Here is a 27,468-nt window from a genome sequence, read left to right as displayed (position 1 = left end):
TTTACTAATTTAGGCTTATGCTTTTATTTTTCATTTTTTCTTTAACATTAACAGTCTGGTCTCTGAGTACCATAGGCTTATGCTTTTAATAAGCAGATTTAGATATATAACTGCCATCATCAATCAATAATTTGACTTACCTTAATAATATTTTGTAGTTTACATATTTCACTTTGATCAGAGTTATGTGTTCCTTGTGCTTTGGAAGACTAGATCAGAAAAAGAGAATTAGTAAATAATTATATGGATTTTCTTGTCAACAGAAAGTCACAAACAAACTTCATTAAAAGATACTCTTTAAAAAAGGGAGCATTTCACAGATTCTGACTAAAGAATGCCAAGCACCTTTTAAAGAACCTAGTCCAGTAGTGAATAGTACACAATAAATAAAAGATACCATGTTTAAGAATTTATTAATTGGGGGGACAACAGTTTTATAAAATAACTAAAGTTAAGGTAAAAAATTTATAGAATATTTTACTTAGCTTTACAAAATTTAAGCATAAAGGTAATTGAGCAGCTTTCTAAAAGGAAATTTTCCTTCTTTCTTTCTTTCTTTCTTTTTTTTTTTTTTTGGAGACAGGGTCTTTCTCTGTCTCTCAGGCTAGAATGCAGTGGTGTGATCATGGCTCACTGCAGCCTCTACCTCCTGGGCTCAAGCAATCCTCCCGCCTCAGCATTCCAAGTAGCTGGGACTACAGGCACATCCCACCATGTCCAGCTATTTTTTTTTTTTTCTGTGGGATGGAGGGGTGCTGTCTCACTATGTTGCCCAGGCTGGTCTCGAACTCCTGGTCTCAAGCAATCCTCCTGCCTTGGCCTCCCAAAGTGCTGGGATTAGACATGAACAACCATGCCTGGCAAAATCTTTTTTAAATGATTTTACCCAGATCTCTACCCAATAGAGAATAATCTTTGGTTTACAAATAAATAAAACAACTTTTGGATCCTTCTCATTCAAAGCTGTATGTTGTTCACTTATCTTTATTAATATTACTACATAACATCTTAATGAACCAAAAGCTACTCTAGGACTCAAAGAATAAAGCATAATAGAAAAAATACAGGATTTAGAGACAAAACATGTGTGTTTGAATCATAATTTAATCACTGTGGCAATGGATTGTATTACTTAAAGTTTCAGTTTCCTTATCTATAAAATAGAGGTAATAAATACATCTCGTATTATTAACATAATAATATATTGGGATAATACATATAGAGGATCTTGTAAAGTGTAATACAAATATTAATTTTTATTATGTCTTGCTAGAAAATTAAGTCCTCAGAAAGGTCCCAATAATGCCTTTTTCACCTTTGTAGTCTAGTACAGGTCTGTCATGGAGTAGGCATTCAAGACATGCTGAAGTGAACACACCAAAAACCATTCTCTTCCCTATGAAATCTTACCCTATTGTTTCTTAAAATGTGTTCCTCAGGTTATCAGAATCATCAGAGCTATTTGTTTGAAAGCAGTTTAAGACCCTAAAACTGGCTAACAAATTGGTATCTCTGAAGGTACAACAGAAGATCTACAATACTGCCAAATTCCCGAGGTCATTTGTTACACACACAAAGTTTAAGAACTACGGCTTTTTGAAGATAAGATGGACCAACAGATCATCTTTTCTAAGGCTTATTGTGTGTACTGAGAATGTCTAGCAACTTGTGAACAAAGGAGATAATTTAAATTGGGAAGATTTCTCCTTCACATAACTAGACTACATTTACAAAAACACAAAAAACAATCTTTTTACTCATATAATTTGTTTTTTTCTTACGATAATGAAATTAAATTCAAATGAACAACGTTCCAATTAATTCCAGGTCTCATGTCTCTTGACAATTTCCATAGCATACAACAGGTTGAGAATCCCTAATCCAAAAATCCGAAAATTAAAATACTCCAAAATCTGAAATATCTGACTGCCAGCATGATGCCACACGTGGAAAATTCCACACATAAGTACTTAATGCAAACTTTGTTTCACGAACAAGTTACAGAATATTACTTAAAATATTATATAAAATCACCTTCACAAGTACCAATGGGTATAAATTTTATATGTAACTTAAATGAATTCCATGGTTAGACTTGGATCCCATCCTCAAGATATTTCATTATGTTTATGAAAATATTCCAAAATCTGTCTGGATGCAGTGGCTCATGCCTATAATCCCATCACTTTGGGAGCCGAAGCAGGTGGATTACCAGAGGTCAGGAGTTGGAGACCAGCCTGGGCAACATGGTGAAACCCCATCCCTACTAAAAATACAAAAAAAATTAGCCAGGTGTGGTGGCGTGTGCCTATAATCCCAGCTACTCAGGAGGCTGAGGCAGGAGAATCGCTTGAACCTTGGAAGCAGAGGTTGCATGGGCCAAGATCATGCCACTGCACTCCAGCCTAGGCAACACAGCGAGACTCTGTCTCCAAAAAAAGTAAAAGAAAAGATTCCAAAATCCAAAATGTGAAACACGTCTAGTCTCAAGCATTCCAGGTAAGAGATATTCACCTGAATACAATCTGGTATGTAAGATAAAAAAGGGCTCCTTGGAAGAAAGTTTACAGCCCCAAATAGCAAAGAATTACTTGCTAATGCATGAGAAACAGCACAAAATACTTTATCATATTTTATAATATCAATGACCAGATTTTCATTTTGCATGTAACTAGAGCTAGCAGACACCTCAAACAACATCTAAAAAAGCAGTTTCAAACATGGTGCCTCGGAATCCTGGTGTTTTTACCACAGGAGTCTCAGGGACTCCAGGAGGGAAGGTTCTTGGTTCAACCACAGCAACTCAACTTTTTTTCTCTTTTGAGTCCTGGACTTATAACATTTTTTTTTTTTTAAAGGATCTGTTAATTTAATTTTTTGTAACTTTTTTCCAAATAGTGTACAGAAAGGGAAACAGACTGGGAAAGAAAGATGATGACCAAAATCACTTAGAAAGTCACTGGTGGAATTAGAATACCAGTTTTCTATTTCCTAGTCCAGGGTTCTTTCACATATCAAACGCCCTACATATAGCTTTTTGTATTACACCAGTATTTTTACTCAAAGTTTTCAAAAACTCATAAAAAATTTTATCTACCTGGGCAATATGCCTCCAATGGCCAACTTCAGACTCAAGCCTTGAAACTTCATTTGAAAGTCGGTTTATTTCTTGTTGGGATGAAATTATATCACCAAAGTCCATATCATCGTCATGGAAAGCTGAAGGATGATGACTAATCCCATAAGTGAATGAAGACGAAGCAGTGGTGGCTGGTACACTGCCAGCTCCCGAAGGTACTGATTGAGCAGCTGACTGCAGTTTCTGCAACTGATCCTGGAGTGCAATCTGTCTGGCTTTAAGATGGCTGATTTCTACCTATATATTTATAATCCATGTTTTAGAAAGGGCGCTTTAAAACAATCATATTAACCTTTTGTAGATTTGTATTAAAAGATACAATATAATAATTTGTCTAAGATTATCCAATGATGGTCCTCTATTAATTGAATCTAAGATTCTAACTATAACACTTTTATTTAAAACACAAACACAAAGCATAAATAATGTCACAAACAGTGGAAATACCAGAATTTTGTATGTTAAGTAAAACAATGCATTTCTCAGTTCAACACGGGTTTGCAATCTTCTCTGTATACGATAGTATAGGCAATTTCTTAGGGCTCTGTTTATGATTACATCTTAAATGATGTAATTTAAGATTAAATCTTAAATGATGAGAAATGAAAGCTGTGTCAGTCCAAGCATTGGAAATTTCCTTAGAACATCTCCTGTTACAAGAGTCTTACGTAACTGATTATGGCTAGATGTAGGCTTAAAATGGACCATGAATCAGAGGTAACTTTGTACTGGTCTGCACAACACAGCTGGAAGAATGCCTTGATTTATAAATCCAATCTTTTTAGATAAGATAACAGTGAAACAGTGAGCCCAAGGTTATTAGCCCATGAATCTTAAAAAGAAATAATGTACTGAAAGAGGTCTTAGCTTTAGCTACGGCAAAGAGGAGGCAGTGAAAATCTGACCTATTCAAGAAAAGAACAGTATATAAATTCTTAAACTACCAGCAGAGTTTTGACTGAAGGCTGGCAAGTCATAGCACAAAAGAAATTATAAACACAGGACCCACCACAATGCCACATCCACTCTGAGTAAAAGATCATTCAAAACACAAAAACAAACAATATAGACAGAACTGAAATAAGCTTTCTGTAAAGCAGTCAAACTAGTCCGAAGACACCGCCACAACTAGGAAAATTTGATATTGGGAAGACAGCCAAAAAGTAACAGTATTTCTTTTTTTCTTCTTTAATTTGTAACACAATTTATTTTACAGTCATTTGTGTCGCAAATAATTTGCTTTTAATTTGGAATAAATAAAAAGTAACAGTATTTCTATATGCATAGAGTTAAGCAAGTAGACAAAAGCTAAACACATGCATGTCATATGTCATAACAAACAAGTTTTTTATACTGGAGCCCCTTCTCGAATGGAAATTTATGGTAGTGTACAAATTTCATTCATTTTCCCACAAATGACATGAGATAAATTCCATCTTGGAGAATATGAACATTACAATGAAGGCTGCAGATATATTCAGGAAGCAGCAGATCCATATAATCATATCTTTCATCCTTGTAAAAAGTACTAAAATCTACATTTTTTTCAAAGGTAGCTATAATATTTTAAAAGCTATCATTATATAAGATACATCAACTTGTAGAGTTATACAATTACAAACTGTAATAACAGATATTTCCAAACCTGAATGCTTAATGTGTCCTCTAATATGGATAGTTAAGTAGAAAATAAAATGCCAAAATTTTCCACACCAGTATTTTCACCTGTGAGGTAAGCATCAGAATCACCTATGGAGCTTTTGAAAATTATCAGTACAGGTTGAGTATCCTTATCTGAATGCTTGAGACTAGAAGGGTTTTACATTTCAGATATTTTCCAATTTGAGAATATTTTCATAAACATAATGAGATATCTTGGGGATGGGACCCACATCTAAACACAAAATTCATTTATGTTTCATATACACCTTAATACCCACAGGGACATGGGAAAGCAATTTTATAAAATGCTTTTAGCAATTTTGTGCATAAAACAAAGCTTGTGTTGAGTACTTATGTGTGGAATTTTCCACTTGTGGCATCACACTGGCACTCAAAGTTTTGGATTTTGGAGCATTTTGTATTTTGGTAGGAATGCTCAACCTGCACCAGGGCCTCTTCCCAGTACACTAAGTTCAATCTCCTAGGTGATGTAAACATGTATACGCTTTTCTTTTTTTTTCTTTGAGATGGAGTCTTGCTCTGTAGCTTAGGCTGGAGTGCACTGGCGTGATCTTGGCTCACTGTAATCTCTATCTCTCGGGTCCCGGTTCAAGCAATTCTCCTACCTCAGCCTCCAAAGTAGCTGAGATTACAGGCGTGAGCCACCACGCCCAGCTAATTTTTGTATTTTTTAAGTAAAGAGAGGGTTTCACCATGTTGTCCAGTCTGGTCTTGAACTCCTGACCTCGTGATCCACCCACCTCAGCCTCTCAAAGTGCTGGGATTACAGGTGTGAGCCACTGCACTCAGCCAACATGTATATGCTTTTAAAGTGTCATAACGATTCAGCTGTAAACCCCTGGGTAGGAGGAAATATTGTTCTATCATCATGTTTATAAGTCAGTGCTACTCAAAGTGTGATCCACGGACGAATGCAGTGAATGCTCACTACCAGTCCATAGCAAGTACAGCAACGGGAAGAGTAAGGTTTAAAGACTTTAAGGTTTAAAGAGTAAGCTTTAAAGACTTTAAGGTTTAAAGAGTAAGGTTTAAAGCAATTTGGTGGTAATTTTATATCTGCTGAATCTTTTTTTTCTTTTTTTTTTTTTTTTTTGAGACAGAGTCTCGCTCTGTTGCCCAGGCTGGAGTGTAGTGGCACCATCTAGGCTCACTGCAACCTCCACCTCCTGGGTTCAGGCAATTCTCCTGTCTCAGCCTCCCGAGTAGTTGAGATTGCAGGCACACGCCACCATGCCCAGCTAAGTTTTCTATTTTTTAGTAGAGCTGGGGAATCGTGAGGAAAAAAAGGAGGTTTGTAACTTTAATTTGAACTTGCAGCCGGGTACAGTGGCTAACGCCTGTAATCCCAGAACTTCGGGAGGCCAAGGCAGGTAGATCACCTCGGGTCAGAATTTTGAGACCAGCCTGGCCTACGTGGTGAAACCCCATTTCTACAAAAAATATAAAAATTAGCCATGCGCAGTAGCACATGCCTGTAATCCCAGCTACTCGGGAGGCTGAGGCACGAGAACTGCTTGCACCTGGGACACAGAGGTTGCAGTGAGCCAAGATTGCACCACTGCACTCTAGCCTGGGCAATAGAGCAACACTCCATCTAAAAAAAAAAAGAAATTATTTGAACTTGCAACTTTGCTTTTTTTAGTATTCATTTTGTTTTTGTAGTAATTCATTTTTTATTGTATTTTATAAAATTATCACTTCCCAACAAATTGAAAATTTTAGCACTACTTTCGGGCCAGGCGTGGTGGCTCACACCTGCAATCCCAGCACTTTGGGAGGTCGAGGTGGGAGGATCACCTGAGGTCCGGAGTTCGACACCAGCCTGGCCAACATGGAGAAATCCTGTCTCTACTAAAAATACAAAATTAGCTGAGCGTGGTGGTGCACGCCTGTAATCCCAGCTACTCAGGAGGCTGAGGCAGGATAATCGCTTGAACATACAAGATGGAGTTTATGGTGAGCTGAGATTGTGCCAGTGCACTCCAGTCTAGGCAACAAGAGTGAAACTCTGCATCAAAAAAAAAGAAAAAAAAAAAAAAAAAAAAAAAAAAAAAAAAAAGAAAATTTAAGCACTACTTCTTGCAATGCCTACGTATATCTTTAACGTGCTATACTTTTATCTTTCACCTTAGCATATCACAAAAGGAACCAGAAATCATGGCACGTAGATTTTTAAAACCCAAATATAAAGTTATGGTAGAAATGAACATTTAGTCAAAAACTGAAAAACACCCAAATGATCTGGTTAATAAAACAGGAAACGGTTCAATTCAATTTAAGTATTTACTGGGGTCCACTTACGTACTAAACACTAAAGAGAATTCAGGAACATCATGACACATGAGGACACAGACTGTATTTTAAGGATTCAGAATAACATTAAACTATATAATAATATCTACTACCAGCACTGTAAGGCAAAGATAAATCAATTCCAAGGCAGCCATTTCAAACTAAAAAAACTCAAAAACATTTATAAGACAATTATAAGTAGATTATAATATACTTAATACTGTTTTTCCATGGAAAATCAAGCACTTGCCAATACAACAAATATTAGGCTTCATAATATCAGAAATTATAAGCAACAGATGCCTAAAGATATTTTATACAAAAACTTTTTCTTCTTCTTTTGGAACGAAAAAATTACACATCACATAGTTTGGTTTATATAATGTAAACTAGCCAGGTGTGTGGCTCACGCCTGTAATCCTAGGACTTTGGGAGGCCGATCACCTGAGGTCAGGAGTTGGAAGCCAGCTTGGCCAACATGGCGAAACCCCGTCTCTACTAAAAATACAAAACATAGCTAGGCATGATTGTGGACACCTGTAATCCCAGCTACTCAGGAAGCTGAGGCAAAAGAATGGCTTGACTGTAAAGCCCCGGGTAGGAGGAACTACTGTTCTATCCTAATTGAACCCGGGAGGCCTGCAGTGAACGGAGATTACACCACTGCACTCCAGCCTGGGCGACAGAGTGAGATTGTCTCAAAAACAAAAAAAAAAGTAAATAACGTAAACTTAATAGAAAACCTTATAAAGTTCTTATTAAATAAGGGATATCAAACTGAATTGAGATTATTAAATTTATCACCTTATTTTTATAGACCTGAATATACCTTGATCTATATTCTAACTCTAAAAACATACCTAAATACATTACAGTTAAATAAATATGAAGTAACTGTGATCACATTTACCTCTTTTTGTTGAAGTTGATTTCGGTAGCTTGTAGATTGTTGCTTTATTTGAAGCTCTGATGCTTCATGTTTCTCTTCTAGATCAGTACACAGTTTCTTAAGTCTTTCATTCTAGGAAAAAAAATGTATTTTCAACAAAAGACTGCAAGTAAAACATGCAATTAGTTATCTGCACAGCATTATGAAAACCATACTGCCTCCCCCTCAAAAAAAGTCAAATACAACAGGTCTCGGACAGAATTCCGGAATTTAAAATATGCTTTCAAAGTTAAAAATGCGCTGACCATGTTTATATAGAATATGCATAATTCTAAACCAAACGGGGAAAAATTAACATTTTGCTCAGATTGATTTTCTGCTAAGAAAAAGCCACTAATCAATGTTTCCCCATCTTTCTATACCCAGTTCTACCACATAGTAGTCAATACACATCTAGTAAATGAATGGAATACGTGTTTGAGCTTTTGTTTTCTCCCCAAACAGAACTTTTTTTTTGTAAGAAATCTTTCTGGTTGAAGTATAGGGAGGAGGCTAAAATCTCACATTGTTTGCTCGTCTTTCAGGCTCCCTGAAGCACCTCTGAAAACTCCAAATTTAAAAACCACTACTGGAACTGTTTGAAAAAAGTTAGAAGTACACAAAATACCCTAATTCAATGAACCTAGACATCACACACAGTCTTTTAAGATGTTGAAAAACATAAAAAAAATTACTCAAATTGTATGTACCTAAATATTAAATTATATTAACCTATTATTCATTCCTTATTTAATTGAAATAGTAAGAACATAATGGGGCAAGAGAAATGGACACTAAAACCCTCTACAGAAAAGAATTTACAAGTCATTGCAGATAACAATTTACTAAGCGTTCTACTAATATAACTACAAACACAGTTTAACAATGAATGAGAAAAAGGAGACTGATGGTGAGACAAAAAGCGCTTGCTAAGAGATGAAGACTTTTTCACTTTGGGGATGTCATTTGTTTTCTTCTTAGATTCTAGGAACTTCTGATGTCAATAGATCTGAAAATAATGATCCAGGGAAGATTACATAAATTCCCAGAGAAAACCAATTGAATAATCAAAGGAATAATTACAACATGTACAAATCCTAGTTTGGGACTCCATCCCTAGAAATCTAATACAGAACTTAATTATCTGGAAGAATCAGTAGTAATAAACAAGACCAATGGTCACAACAGCTGATTATCTTCTATCCTACTGGCTGCTTTTGCATGATTTTCTGTAAATTGTTAATATGAAAAACACCATACGTAACTGGGCAATATAATATACTTAAGTCAAAAACTGGTTGTAAAAGTTTACTTCAGGTTTTTTTTCCCCCCACAAAATTACCTAAGGTTATTTGTTTAACTCTGATTAGTAACTAGAACCTTAAAACTCAGCCAGTTGTGGTGGCTCACACCTGTAATCCCAGTGCTGTGGGAGGCCAAGGTGGGCGGATCGCAAGGTCAAGAGATGGAGACCATCTTGGCCAACATGGTGAAACCCCGTCTCTACTAAAAACACAAAAATTAGCTGGTTATGGTGGCACTTGCCTGTAACCCCAACTACTCAGGAGGCTGAGGCACGAGAATTGCTTGAACCCAGGAGGTGGAGGTTGCAGTGAGCCGAGATTGCACCTCTGCACTCCAGTCTGGTGACAGAGTGAAATTCCGTCTCCAAAAAAAAAAAAAAAAAGAAAAAAGAAAAAAGAAAGAAAAGAAAAGAAAGAACGAAAAAAAAGAACCTACCTTAAAACTCTGAACATAGTCAATATCTACTTGGTTGTCTCCCCTGATCTCCCTAGCCATATGAGAGTCAGAAAGGTTGAGAAAGGGCCAGGTGCGGTGGCTCACGCCTATAATCTCAGCACTTTGGGAGGCTGAGGTGGGAGGATCACTTCAGCCCAAGAGTTCGAGATCAGCCTGGGAAACATAAGGAGACCCCGTTTCTACAAAAAATACAAATATGAAAATTAGCTGGGCAAGGTGGCTTGCGCCCATAGTCCCAGCTACTCAGGAGGTTGAGGAGGGAAGACTGCTTGAGTCTGAGAGGTCATGGCTGCAGGGAGCCTTGATCACACTGCTGCACTCCAGCCTGGGTAACAGAGCAAGACCCTGTCTCAAAAGCAAAAGAAAGGCTGAGAGAGCAAACGAAGGACAAATTATCTTCACGTGGCTGAACTTATATAATACGAAGAGAGTTGCCAGAGACAATATTTTTAATTATGTGGGATATGAACAGAGGGGGCTGGTTTGAAAAAAGAATAAGCATAAATAGAAGACAAGAGAGTACAAATGAAAAGAGAGAGACTCCTGATGGCCTCCAGTTCTAGCTGAGTCCCTCTAAAGTCTGACTACATTTCTGCTGTTGAAGTCCATAGACACTCATATCTAAAATACTCCACCCTGCTTAATTACTTGGTTATACCATCCGGGTCCTCTAAAATCAACTTAATTTCTTTTTTAAGTAGTCCTAACTATTCATAAAACTTGATATTTATTTCTTTTATTCTTTCTTAGGGGTCTACCAACAAAGAGAAAATCTATGTATTTTTCAAAATAGAATAAAATATTCTATCAATCAATTATCATAAGGGTACCCTGAATACTTTCATCAATCTAAGAAAAATCATGGGATGACAATCAACTTGTATTTTCTTTATCTTTTTTATTTTATTATTATTTTTTTGAGACAGAGCCTGGCTCTGTCACCCAGCCTGGAGTGCAGTGGTGCGATCTCACTTCACTGCAACCTCTGCCTCCTGGGTTCCAGCGATTCTACTGCCTCAGCCTCCAGAGCAGCTGCAACTACAGGCATGTGCTACCATGCCCGGCTAATTTTTTTTTGTATTTTTAGTAGAGACAGGGTTTCACTGTGTTAGTCAGGTCAGGTCTGGATGTCCTGACCTCGTGATCTGCCCACCTTGACCTCCCAAAGCGCTGGGATTACAGGTGTAAGCCACTATGCCCGGCCATATTTTCTGTATTTTAAAACATTTTGTCCTTTTACTATCACAGGAATTTTTAAAACTCAATTTAAAAATTATTGGCAACTATTCTAAAACTGACAATAAGAAAATGGAAAACTTATGAAATCACCTAAGAGAATGAACTAGAAAATAACCAGTTTCCTAACTGGACTGCCCAAAATATTAAATCATCCTTTTTTTTTTTTTGAGACAGAGTCTCGCTCTGTTACCCAGGCTGGAGTGCAGTGGTACAATCTTGGCTCACTGCAACCTCTGCCTCCTGGGTTCAAGTGATTCTCCTGCCTGAGCCTCCTGAGTAGCTGGGATTGCAGCCGCATGCCACCATCTCCAGCTAATTTTTGTATTTTTAGTAGAGATGGGGTTTCACCATGTTGGCCAAGCTGGTCTTGAACTCCTAACCTCAAGTGATCTGCCCACCTCAGCCTCCCAAAGTGCTGGGATTATAGGACTGACCCACCATTTCCAGCCTATTACAAAAAATTTTTTAAAATTAGCTGGGTGTGGTGTCCCAAGCCTGTCGTCCCAGCTACTCAAGAGGCTGAAGCAGAAGGATAGCTTGAGCCCAGAAGTTCAAGGCTACAGTGAGCTATGATTCTGTCACTGTACTCCAGCCTGGGCAAAAAAGCAAGACCCTGTCTCAAAACAACAACAACAAAAAGAACTAGATGTAATAATAACGTGAAATCTATTAGGGAAGTAACTGAAATTTGGAATCAATTTTGACAAGATGGCCGGTTGCAGTGGCTCACGCCTGTAATCCCAGCACTTTGGGAGGCCGAGGCGGGTGGATCACCTGAGGTCAGGAGTTCAAGACCAGCCTGGCCAACATGGTGAAACCCTGTCTCTACTAAAAATACAAAAAATTACCTGGGCAAGGTGGCAGGTGTCTGTAATCCCAGCTACTTAGGAGGCTGAGGCAGGAGAATCGCTTGAACTGGGAAGGCGGAGGATGCAGAGAGCCGAGATCGCACCACTGCATTCCAGCCTGGGCAACAAGAGCAAAACTCCCGTCTCAAAAAAAAAAAAAAAATTACCAGATAAAGATATTCCAGGTTGTGCAATTAAGAGTTAAAAAGCAATTAACTAAATTCAAAGAACATTGCTTATTTTGAGTCTTTATGCTTTCAAAACCAGAAAAAAAAATAGAAATAAAAATTTGGATTTGCTATATTTAAATCATTAAAGTGTCTTTTTCTATTTTTGTTACAGGGTCTTTCTTTGTCGCCCAGGCTGGAGCACAGTGGCAGTAACACAACTCACTGCAGCCCTGACTTCCTGGGCCTTAAGATCGGGTGATCCTCCCACCTCAGCCTCCTAAGTAGCTGAGACTACAGGTACCCACCACCACACCTGACTAATTTTTTTATCTTTATTTTTTGTAATACGTCTCAAATTCCTGGCCTCAAGCCATCCTCCCACCTCCACCTCCCAAAGTTCTAAGATTACAGGCATGAGCCACTGCGCCCAGTCTAGACACTAATAATAAATAAAACAGTAAAATTAATTTGCTATTCCTATATTCTTTTTTTTTTTTTTTTGGAAAGAGTTTTGCTCTGTCACTCAGGCTGGAACACAGTGGTGTGATCTCGGCTCAATGCAATCCCTGCCTCCCAGGTTCCAGCGATTCTCCTGCCTCAGCTTCCCAAGTAGCTGGGATTACAGGTATGCACCACCATGCCCAGCTAATTTTTTGTATTTTTAGTTAGAAAGGTGGTTTCACCATGTTGGCCAGGCTTGTCTCGAACTCCTAACCTCAACTGATCCACCCACCTTGGCCTCCCAAAGTGCTGGGATTACAGGCGTGAGCCACTGCACCCACCTGCTATTCATATATTCTAAACTTCTTTGTATCCAAACATTATTATTTTAGTTAGGGAATTTAAAATCTCCAGATTAAACAGAATTGCATTCTTCATATTATACTTAAATGAACCACTGCAATTTAGTACACTGTTGGAACACAGTAAAGCCTGGATTATGATAAAGTATTGCTACTATTAATTTCTACATTTGGTAGTTCTCCTACTCATAGCATACAGAAATAAGAGATGGGAATATTAAAGAATAGGAAACTGCAACAACATGTAAATATATTTTTGATATACATAAGGTTGATAAAATCTCAAAAAACAACTGAGATTAAACAGGAAGTGAGAAAAAGTGATAATGCAGTACCTTTAAAAAGAAAGGATCAAAATAATATTTGAGTAACTTTCATGACTTCAAAAAAAGAAAAATTTATGTAGTTTTTTATTTTCCTTACCTCTGATCTCAAGATTACATGAATGGCTTCAATTTCCTTTGTCCTAGAATCAGGTAATTCTGCTACAAAAGAAAGAGCGAATGTTGAATATTTAATCAATACCATATGAATAAACAGGTATTTTCAGGAAAATATATTTCACAGAGTTTACACAGAATAGTAGGCTGATATAAGGGCATTCAGAAAAAATTCATCACTTCAGTCTCAAAAGAAAAAAAAAGCGTTCATTAAAATTTTGTTGTGGGAAATTAAGCTCTGCAAATTAAAACTATTTCTCTGTGGGCTTATGCTGCTATAATTTTAGATGAAACTTATTCAACTGTGGCTTCAGGCCTTATTTCTAACTTTAAGAATTAAAGAAAGAGGAGAGAAACACATAGGGTAGCTTGTCAGTTAAGACAGGTTTATTTTTGAGAAAACAAACCTGAGAGGGGCTGTTGGCTGAGTTAGGTTAGAGGCACACTCTTTCCCGGTCTAAGAGTTTTTAAGGATTTAGGGTGGGAGAGTTCATTAGAGGCTTGAGCTGCTTCTGTTTTTCTATAATGCTTAAGTGGGAGGGAGAGTTGTCTGTTTATTTCACATTTTCTGGAGCTGCAGGAATACCCCCCAAGTCTCCTTTAGTTTCCCGATTTTAGTATACCTGAAGGGAAAGGAATGTGCCTATTAAGGCCCACTGTTTTACTGGGGCCCACTGTATGAGAGTGAAGTTTGGCAGTTACCCAAGAGACTTTCCCCCCACCTCCCTTTGTGCCTGAGCTATCTTACTTGTGTTTTACTGTCTGCTTTTTCGGGCTGCTTATAGTTAGAAGAGAAGTGACTTCCTTGAAATGTGTGAGGCCAGAAAGGAAGCTGGAACTAGGCCAGGCGTGGTGGCTCACACCTATAATCCCAGCACTTTTGGAAACTGAGGCAGGCGGATCACTTGAGATCAGGAGTTCAAGACCACCCTGGCCAATATGGGGAAACCCTGTCTCTACTAAAAATACCAAAAAAACCCCAAAAAACAAAAAAACAAACAAAACAAAAAAAACTAGCCAGTTGTGGTGGTAGGCATCTGTAATCTGTAATCCAGTTACTCAGGAGGCTGAGGAAGGAGAATCGCTTGAACCAGGGAGGCAAAAGCTGCAGTGAGCTGAGACCATGCCACTGCAGTCCAACCTGGGCGACAGAGCATGACTCAGTCTCAAAAAAAAAAAAAAAAAAAAAAAAAACAAAAACCCAAAAAAAAAAAAAAAATTATCTAGAGTTTTGCTTTTTTTTTTTCCTAGGTACTAGTATTTTTTTCATTACAGCACCTTAATATGAAAATAACTTCTCTGAACTACAGTTTATTAGGAGTGTCCAATTTTTTGGCTTCCCTGGGCCATACTGGAAGGAGAACTAACTGTCTTGGGCCATAAATAAAATACACTAACAATTGCTAATGAGCCTAAAAAAATATTGGCAAAAAATCTCTCTCTTTTTTTTCTTTTTTAAGGCTGAGTCTTAGTCTGGTGCCCAGGCTGGAGTGTAGTGGCACAATCTCAGCTCATTGCAATCTCTGCCTCCCAGGTTCAAGTGATTCCCCCACCTCAGCCTCCCCAGTAGGAGGGACTACAGGCCTGTGCCACCATGCCTGGTGAAACCTCATCTTTACTAAAGACACTTTTTTTAAAAAAAATTTTCGTAAAAAATACAAAATGTTTGCGTTTTTTAGTAAAGACGAGGTTTCATCATGTTAACCAAGCTGGTCTTAAACTCCTGACATCAGGTGATCCACCTTCCTCAGCCTCCCAAAGTGCTGGGATTACAGGTGTGAGCCACCATGCCTGGTCAGAAAAATTCATAATATTTTAAGAAAGTTTAGCCCGGCATAGAGGTATGTGTCTGTAATCCCAGCTACTCGGGAGGCTGAGGCTGGAGAATTACTTGAACCTGGGAGACGGAGGTTGCAGTGAACCGAGATCACACCACTGTACTGCAGCCTGGATGACAGAGCAAGACTCCATTTCAAAAAAGAAAAAAAAAAACTTTACGAATTTGTGTTAGGTCTTATTCAAAGCCCATCCATCCTGGGCCACAAGCAGCCTGCTGACCACAGGTTGGACAAGCTTGGTTGAAATCAAAAGAAGCATGCAATAATTACAGTGACAAACACTCTTGTTTAGAAAATCACCATGTAAGGTTACATTTGTGGTTGTTTATAATCTTGCTTGAAACTATGAAAAGAGTGTTTAATTGCTTCTCTGAAGAGGACCAGGTATAATCTAATCTATTTAGAAAGGTAATTATTAAAAGCAGCAACTGTTTCAGAGAAGGATTTTACAAGTTCATGCAAACTCCATACCTCCCCCAAGAAAAAACTTGGCTTTTTTAAGTACAAAGAGGAGATGTTATGCAGACAAAAATACTCTGACTTTGTCAATGAGGGCAAATATGACATTTACCATTCATTAATGTTTACAATTTGCTAGCCACAGTTCCAGGCATTTTACACTCATGATTTCATTTAATCCTCTTAAACTCTCAATGGGTATGATTATCCCTGTTTAACAGATAAGGAAACTGCTTTTTGAAGGTTAATTTCTGATAATTTGCCAAAAATCCCACAGCTTATAATGCACAAAAGCAGAATTTCAACGTATGTCTATCTAATTTTAAAGCCCAAGCTTCTAACCTTGAATAAATCAGTAGTGTTGGGTAAAACTGCAACCTTCTGATATTGTAAATATGGATGGCTTTCAAGTTGTCCCTATAGTGCTATTTTGGAACTGCTTTATTTTTCATTGCTGACACAGGCAAAACACTAATACTTGTTCATTGAATAAAAGAACTGTACTCTGACCCTCCTTTCATTTTATTTTTTTGAGACAGGGTCGTCTGTCACCCAGGCTGGTGCAATCACAGCTCACTGAAGCCTTGAACTCCTGGGCTCAAGGAAACCTCCCATCTCAGCCTCCCAAGTAGGTGAGATTACAGGCACATGCCACCATGCCCAGCTAAAAACTTTTTGTAGAAATGAGATCTCCCTATGTTGCCCAGGCTGGTCCCCAACTCCTGTCTTTAAGCTATCCTCCCACTTTGGCCTCCCAAAGTGCTGAGATTACAGGTGTGAGCCACTGCACATGCCCAGACCCCCATTTTAAAAATTTACAAAATCAGTAAATTAGGTGTTAAGCAAGTCCAACTGGAATACAAAGGGAAAAGAATAAAAGCATTAAGCAACTTTGCAGATTTCTAATCATCTACTTGTGCCATTTTTATTGAACATCTACTATGTGCCAAAAGGAAGACACCATATATTGGTAATATAAGGAGGATTCAGTCCCCGCCCTGGGCATCAAGAAAACAGATAAATTATAACTCAACATGTTAAGTGCGGTCAGGGAGCGATCCACAAAGTTCTGTCAGAACACAGGTTACCAACATTCAACTTAACTTGTATGGGAGTCAGAATGGTTTACCAAGTACTTAAGTATCTGACATGTGAGCAGGGATGTACAGGAAAATTGTTTTCTGGGTGAAGGAGGAAATAGAGAAGAAAGGGCTTTCCATGTAGATGCTTGAAGTTGAGTAAGTACCTGACAAAATCTCAGGACAGGGGCTCTGTGTATGAGCAAGCATGTGTATGCGCATACGTACAGCAATTGGTATAGGAACTAGAAAAGGTACATTGAAGGCCTGTAATCTAAACACTTTGGGAGGCCAGGGCAGGTGGATCACCTGAGGTCAGGAGTTTGAGACCAGCCTGGCCAACACGCTGAAACCCCATCTCTACTAAAAATAGAAAAATTAGCTGGGTGTGGTGGCACGTTCCTGTAATCCCAGCTGCTTGGGAGGCTGAGGCAGGAGAATCACTTGAACCCAGGAACTGAAGATTGCAGTGAGCCCAGACAGCGCCACTGCACTTCAGCTTGGGTGACAGAGTAAGACTCTCTTTCAAAAAACAAAATAAAACAAAAAACCCAGACAGATGGTTCTTGGCCTTCCAAAACTAAGAGGTTTGGATTTTACCCTGTAACAAGGTCAAAACAGTTTTAAGCACGTTTGTTTTTAGAAAGTAACTGACAATAGAAAATTGATTGGAGGCCAGGTGTAGTGGCTCACGCCTGTAATCCAAGCACTTTGGAGGCCAAGGCGGACGGATCACCTGAGGTCGGGAGTTCAAGAACAGCCTAACCAACATGGTGAAACCCTGCCTTATATATATACACACACACACACATATTAAAATATTTATATATAAAGAAAAAAAGAAAATTGATTGGAGTAGGGAGAAATGGGTGACAGGACACGAAAGAGAAATAGTCCCTGGGAAAGATCATAGGGATCTAAAGAATAAGGAGTAATAAAGGAAAGGACAATTCTGGCATAGGATAAACAAGATTTGGTGACCAACTGGAAATAGGTGATGAAAAAAGACACAAAACAAAGACATGAAGATTTACACTTTAGGCAACTGAGCTGAGAGGGAAGCCATTAAGATTGAGAAACAGGAGCACATTGGGCAGAACAAAATGAATTCCACCTTCAACCTGGAAGACATCCAGGTTGAGGGATGCATATTCTCTGGCTTAGGGTCAAAGGAACAGTCAACCATTTTCTCCTATCTAGGATACAAGGAGAGACTAGTCATTTCCCATAGTTATCCAACCCTTCCGAGCTTCTGACTGCCCTCAAGGTCCCATGCTTTCCCCCCACACATAAAGAAGCCGTTTCATTTCCCTCCCCAAACCTGTCTCACTGATGCACTTTTATAGCATGGGGAACCTCAAGCAGTAAAATGGATTTCGGTAGCTCACCAGGCTATTCCTCCTTCCATCTAAACAGACCGCACAGAAACTCAAAACATAAGCATTATCTTTCTATCAAACTATCTTTCCCGATTTTAACCAAATAAATATGAAGAATCTGTTAAATTAGCAATCAAAAAAACTAAGCCAGAATACTAACTTACTACATTTATTTATAAGAAATACAATTGTCAAAGGAGCAGCTCTCACCCAAAAAAATAGCCCATTATCTCCCTGGAGCAGACTTAAACTGAAACTTAAATACTGTTTTGATCCCAACAGTGCTTACTGAAATGCCAAGAAATTAAAATAGTAATTAATGTTGCCACTGATTACTATGTAACTCTGGGTCACTATTTATTAGTAACACAAGAATGAGGACTTCAAAAATGAGTGAAGATTGCTAAGGGTACCTTAGGGTTATCTTCCCTATTCTACTTTCGAAATATGGGAGAAAAGGGCGATTATACACAAAAATACATTCTCAGCTGGAAAGCTACAATATATCATCACAATAAGCAAAAATAAAAATAGAAAAACATGCCCATGTTTCGAACACACTCAAGACAAAAAGAGCAAAACTCACTGTTTAAATTATGAGTTATTTCAACTGTTACAAAAATAGAAAACACACATACAATTCTTTAAACTGTGTCAAAATACAGGAAGATAAGAATGAGATCAGCCCCCAAGCTGAGGGCAAAGTAAGTGGTGGGCATGGATAAACCAAACAAAAACAAACTCGACTTAATGTAGGAACAGTTTCACTCTAGTGTACTTTGAATGTCCAGAGTACTTAAAGGGAAGGGAACCAGGACTCTTCCCCTGGCCCTCAGTGGTCTTTCGTCTTAGAAAATCTGTTGAGAAGAGGCAAGAGGACGTGTGTGAAGAAAAAAGGGAGGAGCAGTATTCCTTTGCGACCTGTCCGCGTCTCCTGACTGATGGAAGCAGGGACCAAACGCACTTTCCCAGGGTCTTAGAAAAGCCCTCCCTCCCTCGGTCCAGCTGTTACCTTCCACTTCCTCCGTGCCCTCCATCAGCATATCCTTTGTAAAGTTTGAAATCTGGCCAGTGAGAGAAGCCAGGCTGCCCCCGACTTGACCTAGAGACTGGCCTAATCCGGAGCCGAGGCCCCCAAGCCAGGACGACATCGCGGCGAGTTTATAGAGAACGACCTAATCCGCTCGGAAACAAAAAAACGTTTAGCGCCGTCGAACGATCCCACCAAATATCCTTGGACGCCTGCCTTGGCGAGACTAGTCGAAAACACTCAGGATTCGATAACACAAAGCGGGGTTCTCAGGCAACGCCGGCTCCGAGTTCTGCCTAGAAACGCGGAGGCCTGGCCTGGAATTTTACCAGGGGCCTGCCTCTAGTGACACAGTCACCCATGGAGGGCCTTCTGCTCATTCCCACGAATTCCCACCGTCCAGATTGGGTCACTTCTTCCTCTGCTCTAGTGAGTGTCCCCAGTTTCGTGGTCTACTCCTGCCAACTCGATCCAGACCGCCATGACACTAGCTCAGAAAGCGGCAGAGGATCATAGAAAGGCGCCACGGTGGCGTAGACAGGCCCCGCGACGCCGCCGGATGTGTCCTTGGCGCAAGGGAGGCTGGGAGCGTGGAGGACCGAGCGCGAACTGGACTGAGAGCTGCCGGCGCCCTGCGCAAGGTTAGGCCGCGAGTGGAATAGCCGGGGGAACCCGGGCATCACGGCGCTCCTCGGCCTCCTGCGGCTGCGTTTCAAAGCCGAGCCGACACTTGGTGGGTATCCCGGGGACCCTGCGGACCCTCCTTGTGTTGTTGAAACCGAGTGTTTTTAAAATTTATCTTTTTCTTTTTTTTCTTTCTTTTTTTTTTTTTTAAAGACGGGGTTTCACCATCTTGGCCAGGCTGATCTTGAACTCCTGACCTCAGGTGATCCGCCCGCCTCGGCCTCCCAAAGTGTTAGGATTACAGGCGTGAGCCACCACACCCGGCCCAAACCGAGTGTTTTAATTGGGACTACACCCAGCGAAGCCGGGAGACTTGGCGGGGACGTTCCACTGTGCAGGAAGCGGCTTCAAATAACTCGCACGCGTCACTGTATCGATTAGCTGCTCTGTGACAGGCGCTATGGTAGGAACTGAGGCTACAAAGATAGAAAGGGTGGGTTGCAAAAAAATAAAATAAAGGATCGGTTGCAAATTCAGGTGTCCAAGCAGGAAACACACTTGCCCTCTATAGGAGAAATCTCCTCTGGTGGCTTTCTAGCTCACAATTGAAACCCTTCCTTCTTTGACATACGATGAGCTTTTTTCGTTAAGCTGCCCTCACCCAAGTAGTTGAAAAATGGACAACCTTTTTTTCAAAATGACTCGTTAGAGGACAGCAGGGCAACTTGATAGAGAAGTGCCGTTTAGTGTCAACGCACCCATGGTATTGGCCGCACTAGCTATGCAGATACCCACACTGTGGCTGTAACACAGTGTCCTGCCTGGCCTGCCTCCTTCCCTAGAGGAAGAAAAGCTGTCATGTGACTTTCAAGCAATTGGTGCATGATACGTGGACACACAGCATCTAGCCAGGGAGGCTTACACATATTTTGGTTTCAAAAGGATGTGATTGGTCTGCAGTTCTTTTAGCATAGCAATAAGTATGCTGGCATCTTTCACTTTGATTTTATTCACAAGGCGGGCTACCACAGATAGCACAGTTTGTGAATAGAACACTGGGAATGCCTCCAGTATTTGGGATCTGATGGCACTGGGCAATAGTTGTTCTCCCTGAAAGCTGAAATTATTTATTTTATTTTTTTACATTCAGGAGTCACCCTGGATATCTGAATGTGCTTAAAATCAAATTTACATCTCATTCTGAAAGTGTTTATTAAATGCTTTCCCTGAATTCATGTGAAAGACATCATAGCCCAGTGGTTAGATGTGCAGACTCCGAGGCCTGACTGCTTGGGTCTGTCACTTATTAGCTGTTTGACCCTGGATGGGTTACTTAACCTTTCTGTGCACTGGTTTCTCAAAGTAAAGTGGAGAATGGTAATAGTAGTGCTTAACTAGGTGGGATTGTATCAGGATTAAATGAGGTAGTATTTGTAAGTACTTGAAACAGTGCCCGGTATATGGTGACTTCTATTTAAGTGTTTGCAAAGCTTTTTAAAATGTGGCATGCCAATGATAAGCAACTTGTTAATGTGCTTACCATTGTTCTGGGAACAGGATACAGCAAGAGGAAAAAAAATTCAGTACTTCATCTTATGAAGCTTTCATTCTACTGGGAAGGTATAGATACTAAATAAAATGAAATAAATTTAAGACAGGTGGTGATGGCTACTGTCAGGCTATAAGTGGGGGCAAACAAATAAAACAGGGTGAGGCCAGACCTGATGGCTCACACCTGTAACCCCAAGCAATTTGGAAGGCCGAGGCAGGAGGATCACTTGGGCTCAGGAGTCGGAGACAAACCTGGCCAACATGGCAAAACCCCATCTCTACCAAAAAATACAAAAATTAGCTGGGCATGTTGGCACCCAGCTGTAGTCCCAGCTATTAAGGAGGCTGAGGTGGGAGGACTGCCTGAACCTGGGAGGTCGAGGCTGCAGTGAGCCATGATCATGCCAGTGCACTCCAGCCTGGGCAACAGAGCAAGAGACCTTTTTCAAAAAAAAAAAAGAAAAGAAAAGAAAGCAGGTTGAGGATGACATAGGAAGGATGTGTGGAGAGGGGATACTTGTAATGTTGTAGAGGGTGATCAAGGAAGGCCTCACTGATAAAGTAATCTTTGCACAGAAACTTGAAGGAAGCAAGAGAGTCAGACATCTCGGCTGCTTATGCCTGTAATCCCAGCATCTTGGGAGGCCAAGAGGGGAGGATCACTTGAGCCCAGGAGTTCAGAGCCCAGGAGACCAGCCTGGGTAACATAGCAAGACCTCATCTCTATGAGAAACTAAAAAAAAAAAAAAAAAAAAATGCTGGGGTGCAGTGGCTTATGCCTGTAATCCCAGCATTTTGGGAGGCCAAGGTAGGTGGACCCCCTGAGGTCAGAGTTCAAGACCAGCCTGGCCAACATGATGAAACCCCATCTCTACTAAAAATACAAAAATTAGGAGTGGGGTGGCGGGCATCTGTAATCGCAAGCTACTTGGGAGGCTGAGGCAGAAGAATCACTTGAACCCAGGAGGCAGAGGTTGCAGTGAGCGGAGATCACACCACTGCATTCCAGCCTTGGCAACAGAGTGAGACTGTGTCTCAAAAAAAAAAAAAAAAAAGAACGAGACATGTAGGTATTTGGGAATCCAGGCAGAAAGAAATAGCTGATGCAAATATCTTGAGACAGGAGAATCCTTGGCAGATTAGAAACTTAGAAGGAAGGCAAGGATGGCTAGTACAGAATGGGCTGGAAATGGTTTGCAAGCAATGAGGACCCAGAAGTAAGGGTGTTAAAGTGAGGAGATCACATAGGGAAACTCGGTCTCAAAAAAAAAAAGAAAATCAAGAATTCTGTCGATTGGCTAGACTCAGTTCTCTCTACCCAAGACCCTATTTTCCTGCTGTAATCTCCGATTATTTGCTGTGCCTTGTTTTTTTCCAAGAAGCTTGTCATATCTTATCTTTATATCTGATTCTCTGAAATTAATAATGATGTGCTTTGATGTGGCTTTTTGTTTCATACATTATGCTGGGCACCGTGAGCCCTTTCCAAAAGAGCTTTTAGTTCTGCAAATTATTTATTTATTTATTGAGACAGAGTTTTGCTCTGTTGGGATTACAGGTGCCCAACACCATGTTCAGCAAATTTTTTGGTATTTTCACCATGTTGGCCAGGCTGGTCTTGAACCCCTGACCTCAGGTGATCCACCCGCCTCGGCCTCCCAAAGTGCTGGGATTACAGACATGAGCCACCTCATGGCCACAAATTATATATATATATATATACACACGCATATATACATATGTGATGAATGTTTCCTTTCTAAGGAATCTGCTATTTCTATTTCTTTTTCTTTTTTATTTTTTTAAAGATGGGGTTTCACCATGATGGCCAGGCTGGTTTTAAACTCCTAACCTCAGGTGATCCACCCACCTCAGCCTCCCAAAGTGCTAGGATTACAGGTGTGAGCCACCGTGCCCAGCAGGAATCTATTTCTTTTTTTCTTTTCTTTTCTTTCTTTTTTTTTTTTTTTTTTTTTAAAGACAGAATCTCACTCTGTCACCCCAGGCTGGAGTTCAGTGGCACAATGCGGCTCACTGCAATCTCCACCTCCTGGGGTCAAGGGATTTTCCTGCCTCAGGCTCCCGAATAGCTGGGATTACAAGCACCCATCATCATGCCCGGCTGATTCTGCTGTTTCTTTCATAGAGTTTTAGCCACACCTCCTGATTTCAGTCTACATCTAACCCTCACCTCCCAGGATACTTGTTGCTGTCCTTTCCTGCATACTGCTAGAAACTCTTGAACACCAGTATTCAGCTTCCATTACCTTTCAGTAATGGTTCTGCTCATTCCTACATCAACTTGTCATCTTCCAAAAAAAAAAAAAAAAAATTAGCATGTCTCTTCTGTCATCTCACCTGGAAATGACTGCTAATTGTTCCCCAAAGTCTGTTCTCCCCTTCGTATATAGTATTTGAGCCCCCATTTTTTACCTGGATGCATGACAGCCAAGACGCCAGTGCCCCTATTGCACCCCTCATCCCTTTACCACGTTTGTGCACACCAGCCAGCACGTGTGTCATTGTCAGCAGACTGCCTCCAGGCTACTGGAGCCCATACTTTCTAGGTGCCCAGAAAGCTGAAACGCAACCTTACTCAGCAGGTGCTGAAAATTATATGCAGTTTGCCTGTCCTGTTTTGGACTAAGATGTGAATATCCTGCCTCCGGACTGTCTGCAAGACCGAGTCTTTGCTTGATATGATCCCCTTGCTTGGCTTCCTCCCTTCCTATTTCCACTTTCTTACTCCCCTGTGTCCTTTCCGCTTCTTCCTGGAGTACTTTTTTTTTTTTTTTTAATACCCGCTCCCCTTCCTGGAGTACTTTTAAAAAATTATTTTCAACCAGACACAGTGGCTTATACCGGTAATCCCAGCACTTTGGGGGGCTGAGCCAGGCAGATCACTTGAGGTCAGCAGTTCGAGACCAGCCTGGCCAACATAGTGATACGCCGTCTTTTCTAAAAATAGAAAAATTAGCTGGGCATGGTGGCAGACACTAGCTACTCAGGAGACTGAGACAGGAGAATCACTTGAACCCGGGAAGTGGAGGTTGCGGTGAGCCGAGGTCGCACGACTGCACTTCAGCCTTTGAGACAGAGCAAGACTCTGTCTTAAAAAAAAAAAAAAAAAAATTAAGTGGTATGCACAACTTTGAGAAAGTAACCCAAAAGAAAAGACACATAGCCTTTTTCTGATCTTCTTTGTTTGTTTGAGATAGGGTCTTACTCTGTTGCCCAGGCTGGAGTTCAGCCTCCTGAATAGCTGAGACCACAGGTGCACGCCACAACGCCCGACTAATTCATTTTTATTTGTTGTAGAGATGAGGTCTCCCCATGTTGCTCAAGCTAGTCTCAAACTCATGGGCTCAAACGATCCTCCCACCTTGGCCTCCCGAAGTGCTGGGATGACAGGTGTGAGCCACCAAACCTGGCCTCCTTTCTCTTTCTGCAGCATGGGCACCAGCACAGCCATATTAGATCCATGAGCTGACCTTAGCCATGGAAGCCGTGTTATGTACAGCCATTATGTCAGAGGTGTGTAAACCAGAGCAACTCCATCTTAAATAGGAGCTGGGTAAAATGAGGCTGAAACTTACTGGGCTGCATTCCCAGATGGTTAAGGCATTTTAAGTCAGAGGATGAGATACAAGGTCAGCACAAAACACAGGTCATAAAGAACTTGCCCATAGATCAGGTTGCAGTAAAGGAGCTGATCAAAATCCACCAAAACCAAAATGGCCATGAGACTGACCTCTGGTCTTCCTCAGTGCTATACTCCCACCAGCGCTATGACAGTTTGCAAATACCATGGCAACATCAGGAAGTTACCCTAAATGGTCTAAAAAGGGGAGACATACATAATCCACTCCTTGCTTAGCATATCATCAAGAAATAACCATAAAAATGGGCAACGAGCAGCCCTTGGGCCTGCTGTGTCTATGGAGTAGCCGTTCTTTTATTCTTTTACTTTCTTAATTCCTTTACTCTCTTAATAAACTTGCTTTCACTTTGCACTTTGGATTCACCCTGAATTCTTTCTTGCGTGAGATTCAAGAACCCTCTCCTGGGGTCTGGATCAGGACCCCTTTCCTGTAACAATTACAGAGAAAGAGCAGATTCCTGACACTGTGATGCTATATCATCCCTGGACTGGCGGTCTCCACATTTTTTGAAGATTGGAGGAGAAAAAAACCCGTAGCACATAAAGTCACTGTTATATTAGTTTTTATGATTACAACGGAACCTAATACAATGAATGCATCTCCTCTCCTGGTTCCTGTATTCTTATATATTTTTCTTTACTTTCACCTAGGTGGGATTTTGGAAGGGAGCAAATACAGTGATCAATCCTCTGTACTTTTTATTGTGGTAAGATATACATAACACAAAATCGACCTTTTTAACCATTCTCAATTGTTAGATGGTTATACAGTTCACTGGCATTAAGTACATTCACGTTGTATAGACACCACCACTATCCATCTTCAGAACTTTTTTCATCTTCCCAGACTGAAACTCTATATTCGTTATTTTTTTTCTTTTCTTTTTTTTGGTTATTTTTGTTTATTTTTTCCATATTCGTTAAATGACTCCCAATTTTCCCCTCTACTATCCCCCTGGCAACCACCATTCTACTGTCTTTATGAATTTGACTATTCCAAGGATCTTATATAAATGGAATTATACAGTAGATATCCTCTGTGTTTAACTAGAAGCCCCTGGAAGATGTGTGAGATGGTGGTTCAAAGCAGTTAAATTAAGTCAGGCATGGTGGCTCATGCCTGTAATCCCAGCACTTTGGGAGGCCAAGGTGGGCAGCTCACCTGAGTTCAGAAGTTCTAGACCAGCCTGGGTAACATGGCAAAACCTCGTCTCTACTAAAAATACAAAAATTAGCTGGGCGTGGTGGCCCACGCCTGTAATCCCAGCTATTCGGTGGCTGAGGCAAGAGAACTGCTTGAGCCCAGGAGGCAGAGGTTGCCGTGAGCTGAGATGATACCACTGCACTCCAGTCTGTGCAACAGAACAAGGCCCTGTCTCAAAAAGCGGGGCGGGGTGGGGGGAGTTCAATGTTGGAGACAGAGGTACCCCTGTGCAGAATTCAAACACAGCTTTTGGAAAAAATGGATCTGAAGAAGGCACAAAAGCAATGAAAGTGGCATAGAATCTGCTCCCTCCTGGCCTCCTGCACTAGTTTTGAGCCACTTTAGAGGGATGAAGAACCTGGCTGAATTTTCTAAGAGACTTACCAGGACTCTGGGCACAAGAAGAGCTGCTTGGGGCCATGTGGTGACGTGGCTCAGGGCTGAGACAAGGAAGGGCCATTCCTCTGTGCTCAGCTTGGATTATAGTACCTCTCTGGTGTTTAAGAATTGGACATTTTTGGGCTTGGTATTTTTCCGTCTTATTTTTTAACCAGGTTAATGCTGGTATGTGTTAAAACGTACACTTTGAATGAAAAGACTCTCCAAATAGGCTTTGTGTGAGCAACATGGCTGTTTATTCACCTGGGTGCAGGTGGGCTGAGTCCAAAAAGGAAGTCAGCAAAGGGCGGTGGGATAGGAGTTGGTTTTATAGGTTAGAGCAAATCTTTTGGAGACGGGGCAGGGGTGTAACAGAGAAGATCAGTTACAGTGTTGGGGGTAGGGGCAAGGAGTATCATTACCATAAGTTCAGTTACAATGGCGGGTTAGGTAAGGCATAAGAGTAGTTAAGATGGTAGGGTGGGGTGGAGGGGTATTCACAGAGCAAGAACAGTAAAGGTGGCAGGGTGGGGTGAGAAGCTTCATGTCCAGGGGAAGCTCCACTGGGCAATCAGGGACAATGGTGAATGCAAGGGGATGGGGACATCAGCCGAGGCAGGCAGGACTTCAGACTTACTGCGTCCAGGCTTGCACATGGAGGCCTGACAGTATGTATAAAAGCTATTGGTTTTCTTTGATGTATAAATGAATAAGCAAAATGTGTATATATCATACAATGGAATATTACTCAGCTTTTAAAAAGAAAATTTGGACGTTTACTACAACATGGATGAATCTTGACATGCTAATTGAAATGCGCTAGTCACACACGCACACAAAAAAAACGTACAAATACCGCATAATTCCACTTATATGAGATACTTAGAATCAAAGAGACAAAGTACAATGGTAGTTGTCAGGGGATGGGGAAGGGAAGAAGGACAGGGAGCCGTACTGACTGA

General features: G+C 40.6%; 1 protein-coding gene across 3 annotated transcripts in view; it reads right to left on the bottom strand.

Moving 5' to 3' along the window:
- Window positions 1-19,673, bottom strand: part of TRIP11 (thyroid hormone receptor interactor 11) — a 74,543-nt gene extending 54,870 nt beyond the window's left edge. Inside the window, exons 1-5 of one of the 3 annotated variants that reach the window (XM_032287605.1) lie at window positions 19,071-19,673; window positions 13,287-13,345; window positions 8,025-8,135; window positions 3,098-3,376; window positions 141-209 (exon numbers count right to left, since the gene is read on the bottom strand). In XM_032287605.1, the coding sequence (XP_032143496.1) occupies window positions 141-209; window positions 3,098-3,376; window positions 8,025-8,135; window positions 13,287-13,345; window positions 19,071-19,209 (657 nt within the window). In that variant the 5' untranslated portion in view covers window positions 19,210-19,673. Of the gene's footprint in view, window positions 1-140; window positions 210-3,097; window positions 3,377-8,024; window positions 8,136-13,286; window positions 13,349-19,070 lie in introns of all 3 variants that reach the window. The other 2 variants (XM_032287604.1, XM_032287606.1) reach the window with 2 other exon arrangements.
- Between the last annotated feature and the right edge of the window lie 7,795 nt (window positions 19,674-27,468).

This window comes from Sapajus apella, unplaced genomic scaffold, assembly GCF_009761245.1.
Source record: "Sapajus apella isolate SASKATOON/1434 unplaced genomic scaffold, GSC_monkey_1.0 scaffold20, whole genome shotgun sequence".
In the NCBI taxonomy this organism is placed as follows: domain Eukaryota; kingdom Metazoa; phylum Chordata; class Mammalia; order Primates; family Cebidae; genus Sapajus; species Sapajus apella.
The sequence above is the reverse complement of the archived record's forward strand: the minus strand, read 5'-3'. Positions and strand labels throughout refer to the sequence as shown.